Source organism: Aythya fuligula, chromosome 2 (genome assembly GCF_009819795.1).
Source record: "Aythya fuligula isolate bAytFul2 chromosome 2, bAytFul2.pri, whole genome shotgun sequence".
NCBI lineage: Eukaryota > Metazoa > Chordata > Aves > Anseriformes > Anatidae > Aythya > Aythya fuligula.
In genome coordinates this window covers 154,319,893-154,345,934 of record NC_045560.1, presented here as the reverse complement: position 1 = coordinate 154,345,934, position 26,042 = coordinate 154,319,893, and the positions used below count along the sequence as shown (strand labels likewise).

The 26,042-nt window shown below is 41.4% G+C and overlaps 1 protein-coding gene across 3 annotated transcripts in view; it reads left to right on the top strand.

Moving 5' to 3' along the window:
* FAM135B (family with sequence similarity 135 member B) overlaps nucleotides 1-26,042 on the top strand; it is a 208,658-nt gene that overhangs the window by 51,377 nt on the left and 131,239 nt on the right. For 2 of the 3 annotated variants that reach the window (XM_032182514.1, XM_032182511.1), the window contains exon 2: nucleotides 9,418-9,513. In XM_032182514.1, the coding sequence (XP_032038405.1) occupies nucleotides 9,437-9,513 (77 nt within the window). In that variant the 5' untranslated portion in view covers nucleotides 9,418-9,436. Of the gene's footprint in view, nucleotides 1-2,717; nucleotides 2,773-9,417; nucleotides 9,514-26,042 lie in introns of those variants that run through there. The other variant, XM_032182513.1, reaches the window with a different exon arrangement.

The window sequence follows — 26,042 nt, the reverse complement described above, 5'->3', positions numbered from 1 at the left end:
CGGTCCCAGTACTGACCCCTGCGGAACACCATTCATTACTGATCTCCACCTGGACATTGAGATGTTGACCACAAGATTTTGAGTGCAACCATGTGGCCAATTCCTTACCCAACGAGTGGTCCATTCATTAAATCCATGTCTCTTCAATTTAGAGATGAGGATATCATGGGGGACATTGTCAAATGCTTTGCACAGGTCCAGGCAGATGATGTCAGTTTCTCTTCTCCTATCTAATAATGCTGTAACTCCATCATAGAAGGCCACCAGATTTTTCAGGCTTATCTGCCCTCAGTGAAGCCATGTTGGCTGTCACTAACCATGTCCCTATTTTCTATGTGCCTTTGCAGAGTTTCCAGGATGGTCTGCTCCATGACCTTGCTAGGCACAGAGGTGAGACTGACTGGCCTGTAGTTCCCTGGGCCTTCCTTTTCTCTCATTTTAAAAATAAGAGCCTTTGCCTCCTGGGGCCCAAGCTATGTGGATAGAGCAGTTGCTGGTGAAGACTGAGGCAAAATAAGTCATTGAATACCTCAGCCTCCATGTTGGTGAGAATGAGTTCTAAATATCTTAACCCCTTTCTGTGGCACCAGTCCTGTAACCATTTGTTGACTTTCCAGCTTTGACTGGTCCTTTTTATCCCCTTCCCTTTGACCAGGAGAATTGATGAAAAAAGTACCTGCACTCCTGAGTCCTTTACTGATGCTCTCAGGTCTCTGTATAATCCTTCTTGAACCCCCTTACACTGCTCCTGGCTGCATCATTAGTCCCCACATGAAACAGCAGCAGTGGATAATAGTCCTTAGGCTGTACAAGGCCTGGCAGTTTCTCGGTGACATCCCTTACAGGAGTCCCTGGTAAGCACCATATTTCTCTCAAGAGCGGATTGAGTTGGCAGATGGATGCCTCTGTACCTCTCAGAAGAGAGCCTTCTACTGCTATCACTCATTCCCTTTTCTTGGTGGGACTAGTTGTTATTCAGGGAGCAGATCAGGCTGTATTATTCAGCTCCACCCTTTCTGCAATGAGTCTTTCCTTTTCAGTTTGCAGAGGAGTTACTTGCTCTTATATCTTACTTAGATGTCCTTAGAACATATGAAGGGGACAATAACTTTCCAAGTGAAACTCTAGAGTGAATTTGATAAGGTAAAATGCAATATAAGCATTTAAAATCTGACAAGGACAACTGAGTTTACAGCTCATTTAGACAGTAGCATGATTTTTTTTCATGACCAGAAATGGAAATGCAGTCAGAACAGTGCCAAGGAACACATAATTCATTAGCCTTTCCATACAAGACTGTCAGTAGCATTGTGGTGACATTCAAGAAGCTCTGTTACGCACTTGGATTCTTTGGAAATAGCTCTATTGACATAACAGTTTGTCCTCAAGATAGTTCCTTGACTCATGCATCAGGCAGCCACATGGCTCAATAGCTCAACAAGAGGATGCTTCTCATCCAGCTCCTTACATCACCTTTCCTGCCCTATAGCACATGATTATGGATTTTTTTCCAAGGAGAATCTCAGTCAGCGTGTTTGTCCTCTCAGATGTGGCCTCTTTAGAAGACAGACAGATCTGTCCTGTAGGTGTTGCTAAGATTTGAATGAGGTCAAACATCCTGATATACTCCCAAGGACTTGGTATAGACCTATGCCCATACAATTTGGAGAACAGTCACGTATGAACTTGAGTAGAACTTAAAAATAAATAAATCTTTTTGGCTGTTTTACAAGTACAGGAGAATAATATATGGTCTGTGTCTGAAAGAGCTCTAATTTCCTGTTTAAACCAATAAAAGAACTCAGACCGAGAAGAACATAGCTTCTTTTATTAAATAGAGGACCATACTCAAGCATGAGAATGATGGATAAGTGCCTAAGTGTCCTAATTAGGCTTCAAATACTTCAATTACTGTTTTTTTTTCTTGTATTTTATGGTTCTAAAAGGCACAAAAGGAATTCTGGGGTGGAAAAAATATGAACAAGAAAAAAATATGAACAAGATTCAGGTGAACAGTGGGAGCTGCTGAAGATTGATGATGATGATGTTCTTAGGAGTTTGGATTTGGGGCTCTGAGTTGTACATAAAGCTTTAAAACCTCTTTTTCTTTTGGAAGTCGCAAAGAAGAGATACAAGGTAGGGAAGGAAGAGGCAGGAGAGGTATGGTGAGGAGAGGATTATGCAGTAGTGGGAAGCTAGTCCAGGTGAAAGTTTTTATTATCTCCTTTTTCCTTCTGTTTTGCCCTCCCTGCTCTGTTGCCTGAATTTTCCCTGCTGTTTCATTTTATGCACAATACCAACAGCAGGTTATTATTATTAACTGTGCAAGCAGATAGTGATTTGTGCTGAGCTGAACTCAGATCTGCTGTCCTGACAGGCACGTGCTTACAGAGGACAAATCGAGGTTGATCTTCATTCTTTTTGTCGAGTGATCTGACCTAAATTTGCACAGCTGTGTTCACATTTAATCCTGTCTAATAGCTCAAAGGCTTTATATCTCATAAGAGCAGCCTACTGGCACCTGACATTTATTCTGGCCCTGGTTCAGTTCTGCCATACAAATCCTCTGGCACAACCTAGTGTTTTTGTTTTTCCCTAGTAGATTTGTTCCTCCATCTAAACACCCTTGAAATGAACAATCTATGAAGGGTGTAATCTAGACCATTGCTTTTCAGCTTTCGTGGATTTGCTGACCTGCACAAATTCTCCTGCGTGGATTGAGATTCTTCAGTGTGGATTGGTTCACGCAGAAAAAACACGAGAGAAATTGAAGTGAGTTGTTGGCTTGTTTTCCTAAGTGACTACCTTTGGATCCTTGGGCTGCACCGTTTATACCCATGACTATGTGACCCATATGTTTGAAGATATTGATATTGATGGTTCTTGACTATGAGATGCAGCTGATTTTTCCTCATAATACTCTAATTATGTTGCTGAGGGTTGAACAAGTATTTACCCTGCTCTTCTATGTGAGCCAATGAACTAGGTACCACTGCTACTTTGTGAATTCCAGCTGGCAAAAGACATAGCGTAGCTTGTAAGTGAAAAAACAGCAACTAAACAAACATAAATAAAACGGCTCCTTTCTTATTTGCTCCCCTTTGAATACTCTTTGGGTTATGAGTCATTTTTTAAGGATCATTTATTATCTGTCTTCTGCATCTCTAACTCATAACATTTTGGTGGTAGAAATCAACGAACCTCGGCAAAAGTGATTCATGATGTTGCACTGTTTATGAACATATGTCTAATGCATCTGACAAAATTGTGGATATTGATTTTCCCGAGAATATTAAACCGCACACTTGGTATATGTTGTTTTTTTTTTTTTTAAATATTGGAATATTATTTTCAGGGCTTGCATCCAAACTAAGTTAGCTCTCTGCAGCATAAAAACAAATTAGTCTTTAACATTTTGAACCAGACTAAATGCTTATATGGTGAAAAAAAATAAATATATGTTTAATGGCTATATTTGGTTAACATCATGTACCTTGCATTTGTTTTTACCCGTAACACAAATCTCTGCTTTTGCAGACATATTGAAGAAAACAATTCAAAGGATTGCAATAGACTGGAAAACTAAAAACCTTGGCAAAATAGCTGCAAGGGATTATTGCTAGTTTATGCTGTGATACTATCTCATTCTGTAAGCCATTCTAGTTAATGTGAGATCATTGTAAAAACTGGAGATCTTACAAAGTAATTCCTGATAGTTCCATGTCTAAACAGAGCATTAGAAGGTTTCTCATGGATAAGAATAACATGTTTTCTGTGGGAGACTTGACATCAGAGTCCTAAATGATAATACATACCAAAATAAACAGAAAAAAAAAATCACAAACAGGCAGTGACCGAAAAGTTTTGTTTTTTTTGTAAGTGTGTTCAAGAACAAATTAATGAGCATTATGGTTGGGTTCTAAATTCGGTATGTGCATCATCTACGCAGAATTTATTGCATATATTCTTCACTTTCAACTTAATAACATATTGTTGAGTGAGGCCATATATTGAGTAAGACACCGTCTGCATCTCATTCAGTGTGGATGTTTTATCAATCTGTTGCAGTGTTTGCGCATGAGTGTGGGAGACCAGGCAGCACTTTTTTGTTACTGTTAAAGCTGTGGCAAAAGGCATCTCTTGAGGGCTCACATGTTTCATTGGCTTCCCTTTACCTAGGGTAAATGCTCTACATTGTTGACTGTGCTATAGTAAAATGAATTTTACTAATTCAAGATGTCAGAGGGGGCATAAACTCATACTTGAATCACTTTTCTGATGTAAAACCATAACCGTCAATGGTTGTCCCCGGGTTGACAGTAATGTGCCAGGAACGAAGTTTTATAAGAAGTTGAGTAAAAACTTCACATTCCAGTAATTATTTAGCCTCAGTAGTGTTGGGGAAACAAAACAAATTGTTTAATGAAAATAAGAAGCATTCTGAATGAAAAAGAAGGACACCTTTATCCTAACTAGTCTAAAAAATATAATGCTCATCAGGTCCTAGTTCCTATTATGTTAGTGATTTGGACCAAGTATGGTGGTTTCATACTTACGGCTAGATAAACACTACCACGCTGCTCTCTTACTCCCCCTCCTCAAAACGTACAGGGTTAAAATATGAAGTATTGTAATTACTTATCTAATAGCTTTGCTAAACAAGCCTTGTCATTTCCTATTATATTTTCATATTGTATTTAAATTGGTTCTTTTTAAAAGTCTAAAGGAGATGTCTTGCTATCACACACAATCTTGGACAAGAATTGCCAGCTCTGTTTATTTTAACAAAATGAGGTGTTACCTTTTGAAATCATTGTTTTGCTGAAGGTCATCTCTGCCATTTCACTGATGTTCTGGCAGAAAAAAGCGATGGGTACTGTGAACTGGAGAACAGTTGCTGACAATGCTATAGTGAAAGATCTTACTGACACTTGTGACTGCTTTGACTCAAGTTGTGACTGCTTTGACTCAAGCGATTCATGTATGCTCAGAAGAGGCTACTGAGATGCAATTTTTGCCTTAAGAACTGGGATCCTTTTCAGCTGCATGAAGGTGAACAATGGAGCAATTTAATTAAACAAAAATTAAAAAAAGAGACTTGGTCTAATGTGAACTTCTCCTACTGCTTTAGAACTTACTTGCAATGAGATTTTGTTTATAATCTTTCTTTTCCTGAGTTACTTTGTCCCTTACTTAGATTTTTACAGAAGGCATTTGTGGAGAGGAGAATAATGTTAACTTACAGTGGGTTTATGGCTATATACTAAACATTTGATCAAGGAACTCTTTAAATGAAAAAAAAAAAAAAAAAAAAAAGAGTGAAAGAGAGAGAGACAGACAGAATGCACAGGTAGCAACAAATACCAGTTTCTGAAAAAAATCGCAATAAAGTAAAAGACGCTTTAAAGGCATTGAGGAAGACAGTTCTATCCTTCCATCCTGGAGATAGTATGTGCTGTGTTTTCTGAGAGGCAGCTTTATTCTCCTAAACAAATGTTTCTAGGTTTATGAGTCATTGCCCTTTATCACATGGTGTTTTGTTCTTTTGTCCTTGATGTGTGTGTGTGTGTTTTTTCTTTTTTTTTTTTTTTTTCCTTTGGCTTCTGTGACAGAGATGCACAAGAATTGTGAAAGCAGTAAATAAATGTCTAGTTCATTTTTCATTCAGAGGTAATTGCAGAAATGCTAGAAAGTTCATAGACTGTCAGAGTATGCAGTGTCCTGTCCTTATTTCCACCCAGGCCTGTCCCTGTCTCACCTTTATCTCCTCCCTTTGGTTGGGTTGATGCTGACTGCTGCCTCAGCAGGTAAATTTTCAGACTCCTTTTTAGCTTCAAGATGTGTAATAATAGAGTGTGTGTGGTACATAACCAATACTTAACTGCTGTCAGATGGCTCAGTCAGTTGGCTATCTCTAAAACGTCATTAGCACAACCACTATGAGTCAAAAAGATTACTGAGAGCAATGGAGGATAAAGATAAATAAAGCCATTGTAGTTTAACCAGTATCATATGCTGAAAAATCTCCAATTCAGAAGTTACCTTTAGAAAAAACAATGAAATGGAGAGTTTAAAATCAATTCTTCCTTTAAAAGAACACTCCAATATTTAAATATATAGATTTTTATAGGGCTTTATTTGTATAAAGGATTCTGATTTTCAGTTAGTGTCTCCTTGCTACAAGTAAAATGACAAATGAAATTGATTGTCTTTTGCTAGGACAACTCTTGTTGGAAGGACAGACTTTCAAAGCGGTGACCTGACTGATAAAATCAGTGCCTGTAGGATAGCGCAGCACAATCAGTGATAATGGCAGTGCCTTACAAAGCAATTCATTGCTCTGGAAGTGACAAGACTAGTCATGGGCACTGCTTTTACACAAGCATATGGCCAAAACACTTCCCCTGTATTTCTTTTTTTCTAGCTTTCTATAGAGATTTACTTGTGTCTTCTTAAGTCTCTTGGAAAATACAAAGGGTTTAACTTAAAAAAATTAAAAAAAAAATAAAAATTAGAAGAACCAGTGTACTAAAGACTTACCAAGGATCACCTCTGCATTTTTCTTTAAACTGCTTATTATCAAATTGCTGATACTTTGATTCTGGCAACAGTCCGTATTGTGTTTTCAATGCTTTCAATTCAGTATTATTTTTACCATCTAATTCTCTATTTATATCCTGAGGTTATTCCCCATGGAGATCAGTGAGTAAGGGGTAGTCAGAGGTCCTTCACATGCCCTGGATTTTGAAGGGTTGTGATCAGCTTCTTTTAAAGAGCTACGTGGTATGGCAGTGAAAACTCGGTACATCATTTGAAGCACTTGTGTTTTCTCCATCTGGGATTTCTGCAGCTGTTTTGTCTTGTTTTGTAGCTTTTTCATTGAAGTATGTTGCCAACAGCTCTGAGTAATTTTTCTTTGAACCTTGCTAAGTGTCGTGATGAGCAGGTGTGTCAGACACCACTTCTAGTGATTGTCAGATGTGTCCTGAGGTGCCAGGCCTGGCTGGTAGGGGCTCAGTCCCTCTAGCCTTCAGATGTAGACTGGTATGCTCTGAGCCACTCTTTTTTTGGTGGAGTGGATGGATGTCTAACATGGTGTGGCAGCTATTTCCCCTTTCATTCTGGTGATCTGTAAGGGAAATTAAGCTACAGAAACTTTTTTTTTTTTTTTCTCTTTTTGTCCCGAGATATTTTTTCCACATTTGCTACGAAAAAGTACAAAGCATGAAAAATAAAAAGTATATGTAGTGAATACCTGCATGTGTATTTCCATGTATTTAATCTTTAATTTTTCATTCATCCTAGCTAACCTTAGCCTCATCCCATTCTTTCTGTCTTTGAAAATATTGGTCCTGATCTGAACTGTCTGGCCACCCATTCACAAGTCTCTTTAAACTGGTGTCTTCAAAAGCACACAGTTTCCTTTGATCCTGAGCTTTTGGTCTAGAGAAATATGTCTGAGCACAATATGCAGATTTATCCAGAGGTAATTCTTCCAATTAGCACTCTCCTCAAGGCTGAATACCTTGTCAGAGTATCACTTGGTGTTGTGTGATTTTCTCATCCCCCACACAGTCTGCCTTGCTTTGATGCTATATGCTCAGACAAGACTATCACACACATTACCAGGCGAATATGTGATATATGTGCCCTATAAACAGTATACAATTCCTTCAGGCTGTGCAGAAAGGCAAAGCCAGAAAGGATTAGTCTCACGCCTGTTTAAATGAAAAAAATAAATAGGCAGGCTGAGAATTACATGCATTTGGTCCAATAATACCACTTTACCTTCGCTTTTTAGAAGAGTTTAGAAGAATTTACCTTCACTGCTCCAAAATTATACCCTGGCACTAAGATGTAGAGTTTCTTACCTTGGAGGTATATCAGATGGATAGCTTAGCAGCTATACACATATATTACAAATACTGCATAAATCCTGTGTCCCGTTCTTGTCATTCGACAGTCAACATCTGTAATGCTTGGTTTTCCAGAGGGTGGATGAAAAAACAACAACATTTTAACTCTGGAATAGCTATTTTTGAAACTGGTAGTGTTTGAAAGGACAACCAGAAATAAAACATAGTTTAAAATAATCAGTGTAATAAGCCAGTCAGTTGGAAAATTACCAGTCAGTATTCAACACAGAGACTTATCAGAAAGCTACAGCTTAATGCTTATCTCAGACCTTCATGCATCAAACTTTTCATTCCTGTTTCATTGTAGACAATGGTCAAATCTTTGAAATTACAGGTTAGCATGTATGGAGAAATTCTCCCATTTGCAATCTGAGCTCAATGTCCCCTTAGAGACCCAAGTGTCTCTGACAGAGGAATTATTAATAGTCATAACATGGGTCATCCTCAGAGATTGCACTTGGCTGCTGTGAAAAAGCAACCAAATGATGCTTCTGAACTGTGCTAATTAAGCAAATCTGATGGCTGTCTTGTCAACGATGCCATAGACAATTTCCAGATAGCTTACAGCTCACAGCTTGCCAAAAGAAGACTTTCAGGGAGAAAAGCAGGAAAGGGTAAATGGAAATTGAAAAAAAAAAAAAAAAAAAAAAAAAAAAAAAAAAAAGCTCTAAAAACCCTTTGCTTGGCTCTGCTGCAATTAGGGAAATGTCAAAGGTTTACACTAGTATATTAAATAGTGATGGTTTGGAAACTTACTTTGGCAAAACTTCCTTGAGTCAGGTATGTCTTCCTGAGCTCCCTTGCAACCTGAATTATTCTGTGATTCAATGAACTGTGTGTATATATATATATAAAATCTGTAAATGGTTGTAATGCTTCAAAATCTTTATCTGGGTGTTGTGGCCTATTAAATACTTTGATTGTCAGTATTTCCTTAGAAGAATCTTTTCCATTTATTATTCTTTAAATTATTCATATTCCCTCAGAAACTTCCCTTCCAGGCCTTCAGTTATGTCACAGAAAGGGTCAAAAGCATGAGAATTCTGAATTCTACTCTCATCTGTCTCAGGGTTTTGTCTTTTTGGCCTGTGGTTTTACAGAAATGAGCTGTGCTGCCCCTGGATATCTGCCATTTGGTAAAATGGGATGAAAAAATCAATTTCCCATACAAGAGTAGTAAGACAGTTAATTAAAATCTGCTTTGAGATTCTTGCACATAATATGTTATTTACTTTTTGCCTCTTCTTGTGCTTTCCATAATATTATCATTCTGTCCTCAGGCCTAATTAGACATTTTACCTCTCTTAATTACTGCTTTGATCTCGCTTTTAGCAAGTCTTCCTGAAGATGGAGCTCAATGAAGTCATTGGAAACATTCCAATCAATTTCAGTGAGCTTTGCATGAACCCCAAGTGCCAAACAAAATGTAGTAATATGGTTGAGGATTTGTTAAGCAAAATACTTCAAAAGTTTACAATTCCTGTTTATATGTGTTGTTTAGGTGATGACCTGAAAAAATCATGTCTGAGGTCCAGGGAACGGTCGAGTTTTCTGTGGAACTACACAAATTCCATAATGTGGACCTTTTCCAGAGAGGGTGAGTTGATGTTTCCATTAATTTGCAGCTGATTACAGAAGGGTTGTTTACAGAAAACAGTTCAAATCCACAACAGATTGTTTTCTGCCAAATGTAGTTTTATTTCATGCAATCTCCATGGCAGGGAAGGATGTCATTAGGTTTTCATTGCTGTCAAGGAAGGTCAATGTACATTACTTTCACAATAAAGTCAGAGCGACTGACTTGTTTTGGTAATACAATAGTGTAATGCTCCAAATTATTTTAAGCTCTGTTCAGACATAAGCACAATAGATGCTTTAAATGTTTCTGGACTGGTGTTGAGTCTCTGTGCCAAATGATAGCTGCACTGAATTGTAGTGAAAACATGTTCATTTTAGGGTAATAAATCCAATGACTATTCTTTTAATTCTTTTACTGAAATTTAACTGAATTCCATGATTTCAGAGAGGAACAGGAGCATTCAAATTTGCCTAAAGTTCTAGTTCTAATGGACATATTGTATTTTCACATCTCTTTAAGTTAGAAGAACATTTACAACTTCTGGTTTACTCAAAATTTTGCCCCTATTCTTTTGCACCACTGTTCCTGATAGCTTTTATAATAGCCCAGTGGCTCTTAAATGGAGAAGCCTAACCAAACTTAAGTTATTGTTCTGCTTGCATGTTGGACCCCACAGCTGTTTTTCTGTGAGGGAAAGATATAATACTGAAATACTTTTTGAGGAGACCAGAAGACCCAGATGGGTCAGAAGAATGGACAACAGTGGGTTTTGCTGAATATTATTCTCTTTCATCTAGGAGGACTGATGTATACAGCACACTAGATATTCTCTTTAGTGCCTTAGTTTTGTACAAGCTGATTTGTCCAGCTTCATTTCTACTAACAAAACTACGGAACTGTTTCAGGTATTGTGATGGATTAGTTAAAGCTGTTTCCATCTGGATACAGGCTTTTCATTATTTGTTTTTGCTGTGATGAACTATGTGGTAAAGATGCCATGAACGTTAATAAAGGAAACACGTCTATATTTTAACAGCTGGCATCTGTCATTCTGTTCAAACATTCTGACTATAACAAGTACTTGTGCTTAACAGGGGAAAAAAAGAAAAACAAAACAAAAAAAAAAAAAAAAGAGAGAGAAAGAAAAAAAAGCTCTGTGGTTGAGGTGTTTAGTTTATCTGAGTTATAAAAGAAGACTCCTGTGTACTATCATGCTCATTACCTTAGAAGGCTAACCTAGCTATATATTTTTAACTTGGCTTCTGGTGCTCAGTGTAATGTATTTGATCATCCTCATGTTTGAAAATCTGCACACATGTGGCTTCAGTAATTTCTTTGGACTTAGATGGTAGGGGGTTCAGATGTTAGCCAGGAATTTTCCTATATCTCATGTTGGATATTAGGAAGAACTTATTTACTGAAAGGATTGTTAGGCATTGGAATGGGCTGCCCAGGGAAGTGGTTGAGTCACCAGCCCTAGAGGTCTTTAGAAGACGTTTAGATACAGATGTAAAGATTAGTGATATAGTTTAGTGGTGGACTTGTTAGTGTTAGGTCAGAGGTTGGACTAGGTGATCTTGGAGTTCTCTTCCAACCTAGATGATTCTGTGATTCTATGTCGCTGTGTAATGAGCTGCCTGTTTTTGTTTGTATGTTTGTTTTCATATGGGCCTGCTCTGGCATTCAGTAATTTCTATAAAATGCTTTATTTGGCTTTGACAGTCAGATCAAATCTCTGGTGTGGGGAAAACCTAGCACTAACATAGATAATATATTCTAATTAGGGACACTAATGAGTCCCTAATTGCCTTACTTTTTTCCCCACTGGCACTTACCCTGCTTTACTGATTAATTATTCCAACCATAGTACTATAGGTCATACTGCATTAGTATTGCATATAGTACTATGCACTACTATAGGTTATACTGCATTAATTTGTTAATAGTATTTTTTTTTCAATGTATCCTGCATTGCTTATTTGTTTTCTTTCCATAGTTTTACTGTTCACATTTGCAATACAATTCTTTACTGCATCTCATATTTGCCAATCAATATCCTCTGACTGGCTTTATCTACTCTGTGGCCCATAGCACTACAGCATGAGAGTATGAAGAAAATAAGTAAATAAGTTTGCCAAATTTCATTTTAACTTGGGCACACTTTTTATTTTTTCCCTACTGTCATTGTATATATTCACTGTGGACATCTGGGATATCTTGGATTGACATACAGTCTTTCCAGAGGAGAGGGTGGTTGAAGTAATAATAATGGGAGCTTTCTATTTAACTAGTGTTTTTCTTCTCTGAGTGCCTTGCAAATTAAGTCAATATCGTCCTGTCTCGCTGAAGGCTAGAAAGGTGATTTGTGAGAGGTTGTCCATCAGGATAGCTGTGGAGCTGAAATGAATCTTAATTTCTGTGGAAACAGAATATGCTGTGGGTTTTTGTTGTTGGTGGTGGTGTGTTTTTTTTTTTTTTCTTTTTTTTTTTTTTTTTTCATTGAAGCTTTCAGTACTGTTTCTCACTTGCTGAGGCGATCGGCTTTGGGGCAGACGCGTTCTACCCCAAAGGGTCTATGTGGTCTACCTTGGGTGGTATGTGGTCTACCTTGACTTCAGTAAGGCCTTTCACACCGTTTCCTACAACATTCTCCTCAAGAAACTGACTGCTCGTGGCTTGGACTGGCGTATGCTTCATTGGGTTAAAAACTGGCTGGATAGCTGGGCCCAAAGAGTTGTGGTGAATGGAGTCAAATCCAGCTGGAGGCCGATCACTAGTGGTGTCCCCCAGGGCTCAGTACTGGGGCCAGTCCTCTTTAATATCTTTGTCGATGATCTGGATGAGGGGATCGAGTGCACCCTTAGTAAGTTCGCAGATGACACCAAATTAGGTGTATGTGTTGATCTGCTCGAGGGTAGGAAGGCTCTGCAGGAGGATCTGGATAGGCTGGACTGATGGGCTGAGGTCAACTGTATGAAGTTCAACAAGGCCAAGTGCCGAGCACAACAACCCCAAGCAGCTCTACAGGCTGGGAGAGGAATGGTTGGAGAGCTGCCAGGCAGAGAAGGACCTGGGAGTGATGGTGGATAGTCGGCTGAATATGAGCCAGCAGTGTGCTCAGGTGGCCAAGAAGGCCAACAGCATCCTGGCTTGTATCAGGAACAGTGTGACCAGCAGGGCTAGGGAGGTGATCGTCCCCCTGTACTCGGCTCTGGTGAGGCCGCATCTCGAGTACTGTGTTCAGTTTTGTGCCCCTCACTACAAGAAGGACATGGACGTGCTTGAGCGAGTCCAGAGAAGGGCGACAAAGCTGGTGAGGGGCCTGGAGAACAAGTCCTACGAGGAGCGGCTGAGGGAGCTGGGCTTGTTCAGCCTGGAGAAGAGGAGGCTCAGGGGCGACCTTATCGCTCTCTATAGGTACCTCAAGGGAGGCTGTAGAGAGGTGGGGGTTGGTCTGTTCTCCCACGTGCCTGGTGACAGGACAAGGGGGAATGGGCTTAAGTTGAGCCAGGGGAGTTTTAGGTTAGATGTTAGGAAGAACTTCTTCACTGAAAGGGTTGTGAGGCATTGGAACAGGCTGCCCAGGGAAGTGGTGGAGTCACCATCCCTGGAAGTCTTCAAAAGACGTTTAGATGTAGAGCTTAGGGATATGGTTTAGTGGGGACTGCTAGCATTAGGTCAGAGGTTGGACTCGATGATCTTGAGGTCTCTTCCAACCTAGAAATTCTGTGATTCTGTGATCTTGGAGTTCTCTTCCAACCTAGATGATTCTGTGATTCTGTGTCCTTCTGGACAAAATGTCCAGCATACAGCTAGATAAATGCATAATACAATGAGTGAACAATTGTCTGATGTGTTGAACTCAAAGGGTTATAGCAAACAGGGTTACATCAGGCTGCTGGCTGGGTTCCCCAGAGCTCCATTTTAGGGCCAATTCTCTTAAATGTTTTCTTAAAATACTTGGGTGTAGGACTAAAAGGTGTACTGAGGAAGTTTGCAGATGGTAATAAATTAGCAGGTGCTGTTAACTCTGTTGAGGGTAGAGTGGCCTTTCAGAGAGATCTTGACAAACTAGAGGGTGATCACCAATTGCGTGAAATTTAATAAGCAAGTGCCAGCTCCTGCACCTGGGACAGGGCAATCCTAGATACAGACTAGGAGACAAAAGGCTGGAGAACAGCCCTGCAGAATGGGATCTGGAAGTTCTGCGTAATGGCAAGCTGAATATGAGCCAAAAGTATGTTCTGGCAGCTAGGAGGGCCAACCGTATCCTCGAGTGCATCAGGTACAGCATTGCTAGCGAGGCAAGGGAAGGGATTGGCCTGCTCTGCTCTGCACTGGTGCGGCCTCACCTCGAGTACTGCGTGCAGCTTGGGGCACCGCAATACAAGACAGAGGTAAAACTACTAGAAATAGTTCAAAGAAGGGTAAGCAAGATGATGAAGGATCTAGAAGGGAAGACATTCCAGAGTGGCTGAAGTCACTGGGTTTTAACATTTGGCCTAGAGAAGAGCAGACCAAGGGGAGGCCTCATGGCGGCCTGCAGCTCCCTCATGAGGGGAGCAGAGGGGCAGGCGCTGAGCTCTGCTCTCTGGGGACAGCGACAGGACCCGAGGGAACGGCATGGAGCTGGGACAGGGGAGGGTCAGGCTGGGTGTTAAGGAAAGGTTCTGCACCCAGAAGTGATCAGGCACTGGGACAGGCTCCCCAGGAAATGATCGCAGCACTGAGCCTGCCAGAGTTCAAAAAGTGTTTGGACAATCAGACACATGGTCTGATTTTTGGGTGGTGCTGTATGGAGCCAGGAGTTGGACTTGATGATCCTTGTGGGTCTTTCCAACTTGGTTTATTTTATGATTCTGTGATTCTTTGTCCTTTACAGAGAGCATGTCTGGGCCAACAGTAAGCCCTTTGGAGAAGAGCACTACATGCAAATGATAGCATGAATAAATCATCAATCTTTAGTTAAAGATTCCAGGGAAAATCAGCCCTTCAGGAGCTGTTAGGTGATGGTTAATAATCAAACTTGATTAAGGACATGGTCTGCTGGCCTTAAGCCACAGAGTCAAAGTGCTTTAAAATGTTAGGCTTCCTGTAATGGTTCTGGTTCTATTTTTGATTGCTCTGGAATTTATTTTGCATTGTGTAAGCACACAGAGCCAGTTGCCATCTCTTCCTTCCCATGAGAAATTGGAATTTCTTAATCTAACTGAATTCTACCTTGTGAGATTTTAATCATTCTTTTAGGATCTGAATCTACTGTTTCTTAACCTGTATATGCGGTTAATATTGAAAAGACACTCTGATACAACAGTAACCAGGAGCTTTTGTAAATATTTGTTATGGTTTTATGTGTCTGGCATATATAACAGAAACTGTCATGAGCAAATTAAGTGTTACACGTAGTTCACTTTGGTCAGTTATTAAATTTATCTTTTTCTGAAGCATAAACATAACATTTATAGACATCAAAGGTTAAATGCGGTAGGTACTGCTGTAGGGGAAGAAAGAACCTTTTCTTTGGTTGAACCAAAGGATTTGCAGTGGTGTTTGATGCCATACTTCTAAAGGTTGAGTAATAAGTTATGCAACTTCTGGGAAAAGAAAACCAAACCAAATCAAAACAAAAAACTTCCCATTTTTAAGTTTTCTGTCCTAATTCTCTCCATCATGTTCCACTTAATAACTGGTGACAGATATTTTCTCTAGTGAAATTAGCTGACTGGTTCTGATTTTTCTTAATAGAGTAGGAAATAAAATTATCCCTGGCTGCCAGAGATCAATTAATTGATTTGTCTGGTTCTGTCAGAAGCAATTCTTCTGCACCTTTTTTCTTAAAGCATTTCAAAATCTATTTGATGGATTTCCTAACTTAAAAACAAACAAAACCTACCACAACCAACGGAAAAAAATACTGTGTTCACAGGATAAGTAACTTTTGGAGTCTGGGATGGAATAGAGGGCACAAAGAAGGTGAAACACTGACTTCATAATGCTAAGATTCTGGCAATGATGTGTTATAAAACAAGGATCAAGGTAAATACGTACCAATCACAGGGCTGAATCAAATGCTTATCAGTCCTTTCAGTCCTCAAATTCAGGTCACAATTTGTAAGTGTCTAACACTTACACCGGTGTCTGTGTGTGTAGAGGGTGGTAGTGATAAAAATTAGTGGGAAATAAATTCCAGCTTCTTCTAAAATGAATGCAGCATTACCCTGGGGAACAGACCAGAGGTCTCAGAGTTTCCAGTACCCTGCAAGTATCAGACAAAGAACTCTCATGATTCAGAGCTGCTGAAAAGATAATATTCAGTCTTAGCAGACAAAGCCTTAACATAACAAAGCATCCCTGTTGCCTGCTGGATGGACAGCAGAGTTTCAGTGTAGATAACCATGAAATTATCCCCTTCAGAGGCACAGTGCAGCAGTTCCTCTCTCCTCAGCATCCCGGGGTTCTTCAATTAACCAAGGCCTTTCCTGTCAGGATGGATACCTGGAAAATACACATCATGGTCAGAGGTTCAGACCTCATTTCCTGGAGTCTTTGAGGTACAGTGTCAGGATATGGAAATAAATAAATAAATAAATAAATAAAATAAAATACAGTACAGAGACAGATCTCGATACTTTGTTCCTGATGATATTCATTTCTTCAAACTTCCAACCTGTAATAAAATATATATCACTTTTGAATTGTAAATCTATTTCATTTTGAATGTACTTACCTAATTCATTTAAGATGCATGGATTCTTTTTAATACAAATGAAGTAAAAGAAAAAAAAAAAAAGGAAGAGAGCTAACAGGCATGCCAAAGTGAAGCATTTCTGGAATAATGATTTCTGTCTTGGAACAGATATATTGACAGAACTGGCTTATTTCATGGCATGAAGACATATTATTTCTATGACTCTTGAACAGACTTTCACTCTAAGGCAGCAGATTCTTTCCAAAATAAAGGACTCAAGTATAAGAAGGCAATGGCTGTCTGTATAGTCATACAGTGACAAATATGAACCTGCTGCACTGAACTGACAGGACTGAAACCAGTGGAGGTTTGAACCACAGGAGGTTTCATCGCCTTATGAGGAACAACTTCTTCATGGTGGGGGTGACAGAGCACTGGAACAGTGCTCTGGAGCTCAGAGAGGTTGTGGAGTCTCCTTCTCTGGAGATATTCAAAACTTGTTGGGATGCCATCCTGTGTAACATGCTCTAGGTTACCCTGCTTGAGCAGGGGGTCTGAACTAGGTGATCTCTGGAGGTCTCTTCCAACCTCAACCACTCTGTGATTCAGTGCAGCACAACTCTGTACTTATGAAGGCAGACAAGGTGCAGGTGCTCAGTTAGCTAAATGTTGATAACCTAAACTGTAGCAAACGCCCAACTTCTGGAGAATAATATATGATTAGTTACTTTCATGACTGTTGGTCAAGACAGTTCTCTCATCTGGTTATCAGTGCTGCCACCTTTAAGGTGCCCCATGCTTACTGAAGAGAGGTGGGTTCTCCAGTGCCAGTGGTAGGGGGACAACACTGAATCCAAATAGGGTGAAATATGACATACATAATAAATTTTTAACATTATTTACAACAAAATTTTAACAACATTTATAACAAATAGAATGGTTTGCAGATGATGAGCATCTTCTCAACAAACTCTCAAGTAAGCAATATATATTGCCATTTTTGCAGAGGTCAAAGCTCCTGGAGCGAATGAACACTCCCAAGATGCCCAGGTGGTCACTGTCCAGCTGGAAAGAGGAGTCTCTGCTTCAAGCCTCCCTGCAGCAGCCTCTTCGCTGCATGGGGTGTGCCTCCCCCAGGGGTGGTTTTGCTGTGGAGAGGACGCAGAGGAGCAATTCCCACTGCCCACGGAGCAGCATCTTCTCCATGGCCAGCGTGCTCAGCTCTGGGGCATGTGGCAAGCAGGGTGTCAGTCAGTCATCTTTGTAGCCAGCATAATCATCACTGGTGTGGAGCTGGAAATCCCTCCTGTACATGCTCACCACAGGGATGGTGGTCAGGAGGTGTGTGATGGCTGTCTTCAAGGCATGGGTGGCAAAGTTGGTGCCTAACAGGATACAGACACAGAGCTGCAGATGTCTGAGGTGGAAGGTGTACCAAGCATGCCTAGCTGTTTCCTGAAGGAGTGCATCTCTGGCACAACACAGCTCTGTGGCCACCTCATGCTGCTGCTAACGATGTTCTCTGCCTACTTGAAGGTCAGGAAGGTGTCTGAGTTGTCCTGCTTTACCCCAAGCATGATCTCAATGGAAAGGGTGTCCTTGGAGGCGTTGGTCAGCCTGAGTTCACAGAAGCGGGTGGAGGGCAGCACTGTTAGCTGCAGTTGGGATGACTGGGGCATAGCCACCCAGGCTTCTGCCACCAGCTCCTGGAACCACTTTGCCATTTTCTGCACATCCAAGTAGGAGCCGCTGCAGAGGGTGTCCAGTAGGTTTGGGTCCTGATGTCTCAGCTCATCCTCAGGATGGTGGAGGAAGCACAGCACATCCCCCAGCAGCCCCTCGCGTGTGCACATGCACTACAGCTCCACGCGCAGGCAGGAGTTCCTCGCTAGTGACTCCCCTTCGGTGCCCAGCTCCAGGTGGAAGGCGTGCCCAGGGGGTGGATTCAGGGGCATGAGCAGGTGGTAGATGGTGTCGTTCCCAGTGGGACTGGAGGCGCTGCCCACTCCAATGGCTGGCTGCAGCCACAGCATGAACTTATTCCTGGAAAAGGTCTGGCAGACGGAAAGAAGCTTGTCCACCAGTTCCTCCATGAGCTTTTATGTTTCTTCCAGGCTCCTCACTGGCCACTGCAGGTACCCATTGACAAATCTGTGGGCATCCAAAATGCCATTGGGGTCTTCCTCAGTGTCATCATCCTCCTTGCTTCCAGAGATGCCCTTCTTGTTTCTGTTGCCCAGCTCACAGCACAGTTTCATGAGCATGCGGCAGAGCACAAAGAACCAGACAAGCTCTCCAGTCAGGGCCCAGAACTGCCAGTGCTGCAGCACAGATAGGAGCAGGGCTCCCACATGTGCCCAGCTGTGCTCCTGGTCCCTTTGCTCCATTTCCAGCAGCAGCTGCATCATGCATGCTTGCAGCTCTTCTGCATGCTGCCGCGTGTGCTCATTTGTAGCTGCATCTAGTTCTTCACTGACCTTCTGTGGGCTATGGATTAAACCCAGGAATGTCAGAGTGAAGAAAATCGCCAAAACCATGGTCTAAAAGAGTTGAGAGAGAAGCGGGTCAGTGGGGCTGGGTGGGAGCTGGCTGGCGGTTGAGGGAGCTGGGGCAGAAGCTGCAGGCCCCTGGTGTCATGTAGGAGATGAGGTGAGGGAGGTGAGAGGCAGCAGAGACTGCGGCCAGAGCTGGTGGTGACAGCCACGAGCCCTGCCCGGAGTGGCTGGGCTCTCGCTGCAGGCTTAGCAGCCCTTTTGGGGGCTGATGGTTGTGGTGTCACCTGCACCCCTGACCCTGCCTTCAGTCCCCACACAGGCCCTGGAATTGCCTGAGTGCCGGAGCTCCTCGGGCTCCCTTTGCACGGCCTGTGGGAGCCCCCCCGGGCTGTCTGTGGAAAGAAATTTGGGTGATGTAGGCTGTGGATGCTGTGCTCCTTGTGTGCCACCCGGTGAGATGGGTCAGCTGCCTTGGTGCTGGCCTCGTTGCCTTGGTGCCAGTGGCAGCTGGGTGCTGGTGGCTTTGCCTGTGGTGGGATGTGGCTTCTCCCTATCTGGATCCGTGTGCCTGCAGTACCAGCACAGTGCTTTGGAGGAGACATTTCTAAATGGGGAGGCTGTGTTTGAGGGGAGGTGCCCGGAACTGCAGGAAGCTCGATCCTCCTGTGCCCGCCTGTGAGGAAAAATCTCAATAATTTTTTCAGACAGGATCTTCTGTGAAACTATTTTATTCATGATGGCGATGTTGAGTGTCCTGCATGCAGGAGTGCCCAGTGAAAGTCTATCATAACCTTATATTCCCTATTTGCGGGACCTCTCACAATTATTTTTCAGTGGTCTTGGGAATCTGGAGAGGTCTCAGTTGACTGGAAGCTGGCAAATGTTGTGCTAGTTTTCAAGGAGGGCAAAAAAGAAGACCCTGGCAACTACAGGCCTGTCAGTCTCATGTCAGTGCCTGGTAAAATTGCAGAGAAAATTCTCCTGAGAGTTACTGAAGTGCACCTGGGGGACAGTGCAGTCATAGGTCCCAGCCAAATGGGTTCATGAGGGGTAGGTCCTATTTAACAAACTTGGTTCCCTTTTATGATAAGATCACCCATCTACTCCATCAAGGGAAGACCAGGGATTGTCCCGCTCTGCTCTGCGCTGGTGTGGCCTCACCTTGAGTACGGTGTGCAGTTCTGGGCACCACAGTACAAAAAGGACATGAAATGGTTGGAGAATGTCCAGAGAAGTGCTACAAGATGGTGAAGGGCCTAGAGGGGAAGACGTATGAGGAGCGGCTGAGGTCACTTGGCCTGTTCAGCCTGGAGAAGCGAGGCTGAGGGGAGGCCTCATTGTGGCCTACAGCTTCCTCTTGAGGGGGAGCAGAGGCACAGGCACTGATCTATTCTCTTTACTGACCAGCGATAGAACCTGCAGGACTGGTGTCAAGCTGCAACAGGGGAGAGTCAGACCAGACATCAGGAAGAGGTTCTTCACTGACAGAATGGTCTCGCACTGGAATAGGCTCCCCAGGGACGCAGTCATGGCACCAAACCTGTTAGAGTTTAAGAAGCATTGGGACTGTGCTCTCAGTCATATGGTCTGAATTTTTAGGTAAACCTGTGTGGTGCCAGGAATTGGACTCAATGATCCTTATGGGTTCCTTCCAACTTGGGATATTCTATGGTTCTATGGTTCTATGACCAATATTGTCAGTGTTGAACAGTACAAATACTGCCAGTACAAATTCTGCCAGGCAGAGAAGGACCTGGGAGTGATGGTTGGTAGTCGGCTGAATATGAGCCAGCAGTGTGCTCAGGTGGCCAAGAAGGCCAACAGCATCCTGGCTTGCATAAGAAACAGTGTGACCAGCAGGGCTAGGGAGGTGATCGTCCCCCTGTACTCGGCTCTGGTGAGGCCGCATCTCGAGTACTGTGTTCAGTTTTGGGCCCCTCGCTACAAGAAGGACATTGAGGTGCTTGAGCAGGTCCAGAGAAAGGCGACGAAGCTGGTGAGGGGTCTGGAGAACAAGTCCTACGAGGAGCGGCTGAGGGAGCTGGGCTTGTTCAGCCTGGAGAAAAGGAGGCTCAGGGGTGACCTTATTGCTCTTTACAGATACCTTAAAGGAGGCTGTAGCGAGGTGGGGGTTGGTCTGTTCTCCCACGTGCCTGGTGACAGGACGAGGGGGAATGGGCTTAAGTTGAGCCAGGGGAGTTTTAGGTTGGATGTTAAGAAGAACTTCTTCACTGAAAGGATTGTTAGACATCGGAACAGGCTGCCCAGGGAAGTGGTGGAGTCACCATCCCTGGAAGGCATTGTCCTTCAAATAAGCAATATTCTGCCTTACTTTACCTTACATGTATTAGATAACTGTTCTGTGTCACTTCTTTATTTACAAAGAACTGAGCCAAAGGCCAACTCCAAGCTCATCTAATTATTTTGAATTGGTCAACTACCTAAGGCAGTATACAAGAATGTCTACAATCTGGATTCAGATATAAGGGGCCTGGACAGATAGTACTCAGGACTCTGAGATTATGTTTCACCAGCTAGAGAACCTTTGTGTGTCCTTTCTGAATGCAGAGTACAGGGATAAGAACTGTGCCTTGCCTTCTGGAGCTCCTTCTTTTGTGCTCTTCTGTGGTCAGCTCCCTTTGCGTCTTTACCACCATTTTTGTGCAATGTTTGCAGATTATACAATTAGCCAGATGGCATAAAATCAGGTGACAACATTTTGCAGAGAATATGAAAATCCATCTGTTGCCTATCTGTGTCACACTACAGTGGTTCAGTGAGTAACTGAAATAGGAGACACGGACCTAAAGACACAAGTTAGCAGTTAGAGAACGATTTCTTGTAGAGTACAGCTCTCTATCCTTTTGTGAGAGATCTTTGTATCCATAGCTGGTCTGTCTGCCCAACAGCTTAGCACTGTCCCAGGGTCAATAATATGTGCTACTGATACTTCTTACTATCTCTGTTTGCATAGTAGATACCCTCTCACTCTGATGTATTAATACCAATTATTGTGGGCTGCAGAATGTCTTTGTTAGGGAATTACCACTGCTTCAAAGCACTGCACATTATCTATTCAGCCACACAGGTTACTGTCAGCAAGTTGGACACTGCATCATATAGAATGCAACTAGAATCTACATAAAGGTTCTTTATCTCAGGATTGACCATGATGTGCAGTATTTTATTTTTTTTTAAATATTATTATTATTATTTTTAACCAGAGTAGAACTTTGCATCAAAAATGGAAAATACATCTATGTGAAGGATGATCCCTTCTCTGGGACCTGAAGCAGTGCAATAAACCCTTACAGGACAGGAGATCATCTCCAAGGGTCGGACATGGTACAACTGATCTGCCATCTCTGACAAAAGCATGCAATACATACAAGGCGTGTATGTGCACAGAGTATAGAGTTAAAATAGGAAAAGCTCTACTGCTCAAGTTTCTCCCCAAAGGGAGAAAATAACAGGCAAATTTTATGACAGACATCAGTCTTGTTGGAAGCACTGCTAAGCGTTGCTCAGATATTAGTGATGAGTATCATATAAGAATCTCATAATGATAATGGAAAAAAAAAGTTTGTCAGGTGGTGTCTATCTACATCTTTGTAAATAAAGAAGAATATTATGTTTGGACAAAGCCAGTACCACAGCAGAATGGTAGCAGAATTTGTAATGATCTTTTCAACTACTGGTTTTGATAGATGCATAAAATAACATAAATATCTACATCTCTCAAAATACAAGATATCCACTGTTCTTCTACTCTCAGTTTTCAAGACTGCTGACCACTCAAGAAGTCAATTTAAACCATGTGGCATTTTATGCTATTTAAGCTTCCATAACCTTCTTCACAACCATTAGCATTAATAGGAGTCTCTCCAATGGCTTGTTGGATTATGTCTTTGCTGATTTAGAGGCTGGCAAGCAATGCATCTCTGAAACACATGCCTCTAAAGAAGATTCTTTGTGATACCTAATATTAAGCAAGGAGTAAGGAAGATTTCTGTGCCAGTTTGTAACTGAGCCTTTGGCAATGTCTGTGCTTTTGATGCAGGTCTTACATTTATTTTTAAAGCTGTATTTCCTGGAGTCAGGCAATTAGAGAAGAAACTCTTGTAATATTTAAAATTAACCCATTGATGCTTATGACTGGTCTGAAAACCATGGAAGGTGGTATGTCTCCTCCAGATAGTTTCATATTCACTCATATTTAAAATAGATATTTTTAAAACTAAGTCTAGGTTCCATTCATTCACCTGTTAAACAACTTTTTTTTTTTTTTTTTTTTTTTTTTTTTTTTTTTTTCCTGACTAGCTGTTGTAATTCGTTGACCAAAGAATAAACCATTGCTCCCTCAACAGCTGGATACTGTCTCTTCTAAGGAAAGCAAATAGCACCCCATTCCAAGTGACATTTACATTGCTCCTTTGATGACTTTGAGTGAATTATGTCAGAAAGCAGCTTCAACTTCACCTAACATGATTTACATTTATAGAGAGAAACGCTTCAAATGTTGACTGCAGTTACTAATTCATAGAGCTACAGATGGAACAGTGGCTACCACTGGGAATCACTTGGCTCTGTGTTATGTGTGCATGTGTAGGGAAAAGGGGTCCAAGCCCACAGGCTTGGGAAAGGATAAATGTGTATGTGCAGCAACGTTTTACTACTTAAGAACAAATTAAGCGAGACGTTTTTAAAGCATTGAACTTAACTAGAACAAGCCAGAAACATGACAGCAGCATAGGCAGTGTCAATGCAACTATTCTAAACAAGAGAACGAGTGCCAGAATTTTCTGAATGAACAGCTCTGGTAATAAAATAACTATGAGATGCTTCAAAGAAACACTGTGTTCCTTGTATGCAGTTTTTAAGGAATGGGAAGTTATCCTCAAAGTTTTCATGTGAGGGTGTTTTATAGCTCTTTTGGCACTTTTCCTTTCAAAAGCACTTTGCAAACAGCAACTAATTGAGGCAGATGAAGTTGTCTGTGTTCAGAATGTGTTCTCACATTGTTACACATTGTGCATATCCCTAGAGAAAGCGTGGCATATCATCACTAGCAAATCTAGTCTTTAAATATAGGACAAGCTGTTGAGAGAACGGCTAGACCTGATCTCTTCCTACGGCTCTTGCTTACAAGGGAAAAAAAAATAATCCTATGTGGATAGTCAAGCACTGGAGCTAGCTATCCAGAGAGGCTGCAGAATCTCTCTCCTTGGAGGTTTTAAGACATGACTAGACATGGACCTGAGCAATCTAGTCGCAATTCAGTGTTGATCCTGCTTTGGGCAGGTGCTGGGCCAACGGTCTCCCAGGGTCCCTTCCAGCTTGAATGATTCCCCAAGTCTAGGATGAGTGTGGCCATGACTTTCCTTAGAACTGAAGAACTGGGAGAGCTCAGCTTTGAGCAACTTCCTCTGCATCACTCAGTTTCAGTCCATGCAGCAGACACTACTTTGTAATGATTTACTGTCAGCACCATGGTCCCAGTAATCCTACAGCTGTTTAGACTGCAGCACAGAACAGGCTGATTTGACTAACATTAGGAAGTGATTTTAGCTAAGAAATGCAGTTCACAAATAAGATTACATTCAGCTTCTCTTCTGTATGCAACACTCTACTCCATAAGCATTGATGTTTCTGAATTCTGACCATCTTGCGTCATGTCCTGGAGAAGCCCAATTCTGATGCTGCACTTAATGCCCTGAGATTCTTCCTGATATCTTTCAGCACAAATACTCAGTGGATAAAACAATTAGACCTGAATGTGTGAATGAAGAGTGCAGCTGTCTCTAGAAGACTGAAGAATGAAAAGCAACCATTTATTGTATAATGTCTATTGGTTCAAGTAGACATTCACCTTAAAGACATGGCTTTAGTCTGCTAAATGGAAGACTTTGCTTTGCTGAACTTAAAGCTTAATCAACTTTCTAAGGATGATCAAAGCCACTCTGTGATATTTAAGATCTATGCTTGCAGATATATTTTTTATTTTATGAAATGGTTTCACAAAAACGGACAAAGCACTCTCCAATTAAACACCAAGAGCTTTGAAGAAAATCTCATGATGGTCAATTGTTAATGTTATAGGTGATGGAATGAGCTGTATTCCAATTACTAATGAGCATTAAACATTGAATCCCAGAAGTTTCATTTTAGTTTATTCTCCTGTTTTTAACTGTGTTTCCTCCAAAGATTTTCATCTAACATCACACCTTGCATTTTATTTCTTAAGAGATTGGATTCCATTTGTTTGCATGACATTCCTCTCGGCTATCACTGTCTATATGATATAATTCAATGTTTGCCTTCCAAGAGAAAGCAGTATGCCTTTTCTCTCTGTATTGTTACCTCCTGACTTCTGAATCTTCCTGGTGTGTACAAAGCTTCCACGTGGGTAGCCAGAATATCTATACCAAACTGTGCTCTGCATAAGTATCATCACCTTTTATCCTTGGATCACAAATCACATTACAACCTTCACTTATCCTTCAAAATGTCTTTTGGAAGTTCTAGCTGTTTATATTTTTTATATTTTACAGATGGGAAAAAGCTGATACAACTCCAAAAGAAAGAATAGCATCAGAAAGAAAGCTAGGAAGTGAATATATTGATTCACTAGATTATACTTTTTTTTTTCTTTATGATACCTGTGAGTCAATGGTGGCCAATTTGCTGCATGTCATGCAATGTGTCCTTTTAAATCATTTGTGTTAATGACTAATCATCATTCTAGCATTCATGACCAAGAAGAATCAGCTGCTATCCCATGTGTGAAAGGTGATGGAAGTAAAGTGAGCACACTCTTCCTCACCATATGACTCAGCTGGTTCTTGTTGTGCTACATGGGCACCAAATGGGAGCAGAACAAGTGTTGAATCTGGCCCATATGGATTGAAGAGTGATAAGATGACATTTGGAATTCTCATAAACTCTCAAATTATTATAGCATTTCTGGGCTCTCCAACATGTGTTTGTTTTAAATAACCATGTTGTCCAGAAATTTGCCTCTGATATTGCACATGCTTGGCTTCAACTCTGTCTTAAGGACTGCTGGGAACTAGATGTGTAAAATTTCACATCACCATGCAAGCTAGAGTTGAAGAAAATAAATAAATAAATCAGTATTTTCTCTCGCTGTTATGTCACTAACTTAGTACTGCTCCATGTCCATCTTTTTCAAAGAGGAAACACTAAGTGAGTTGAAATGTGGGTTCAGCTCTATTTCTTTGCACTATATTTGAAGAAATCCTGTCTTTTGACAATACTGCCTGCACACTTCTCCACAGTCTTGTAAGGTGCATTTTAATGCAACTATTCCAAACCCAAATGATCTTTGACTGTTATTATTTTCT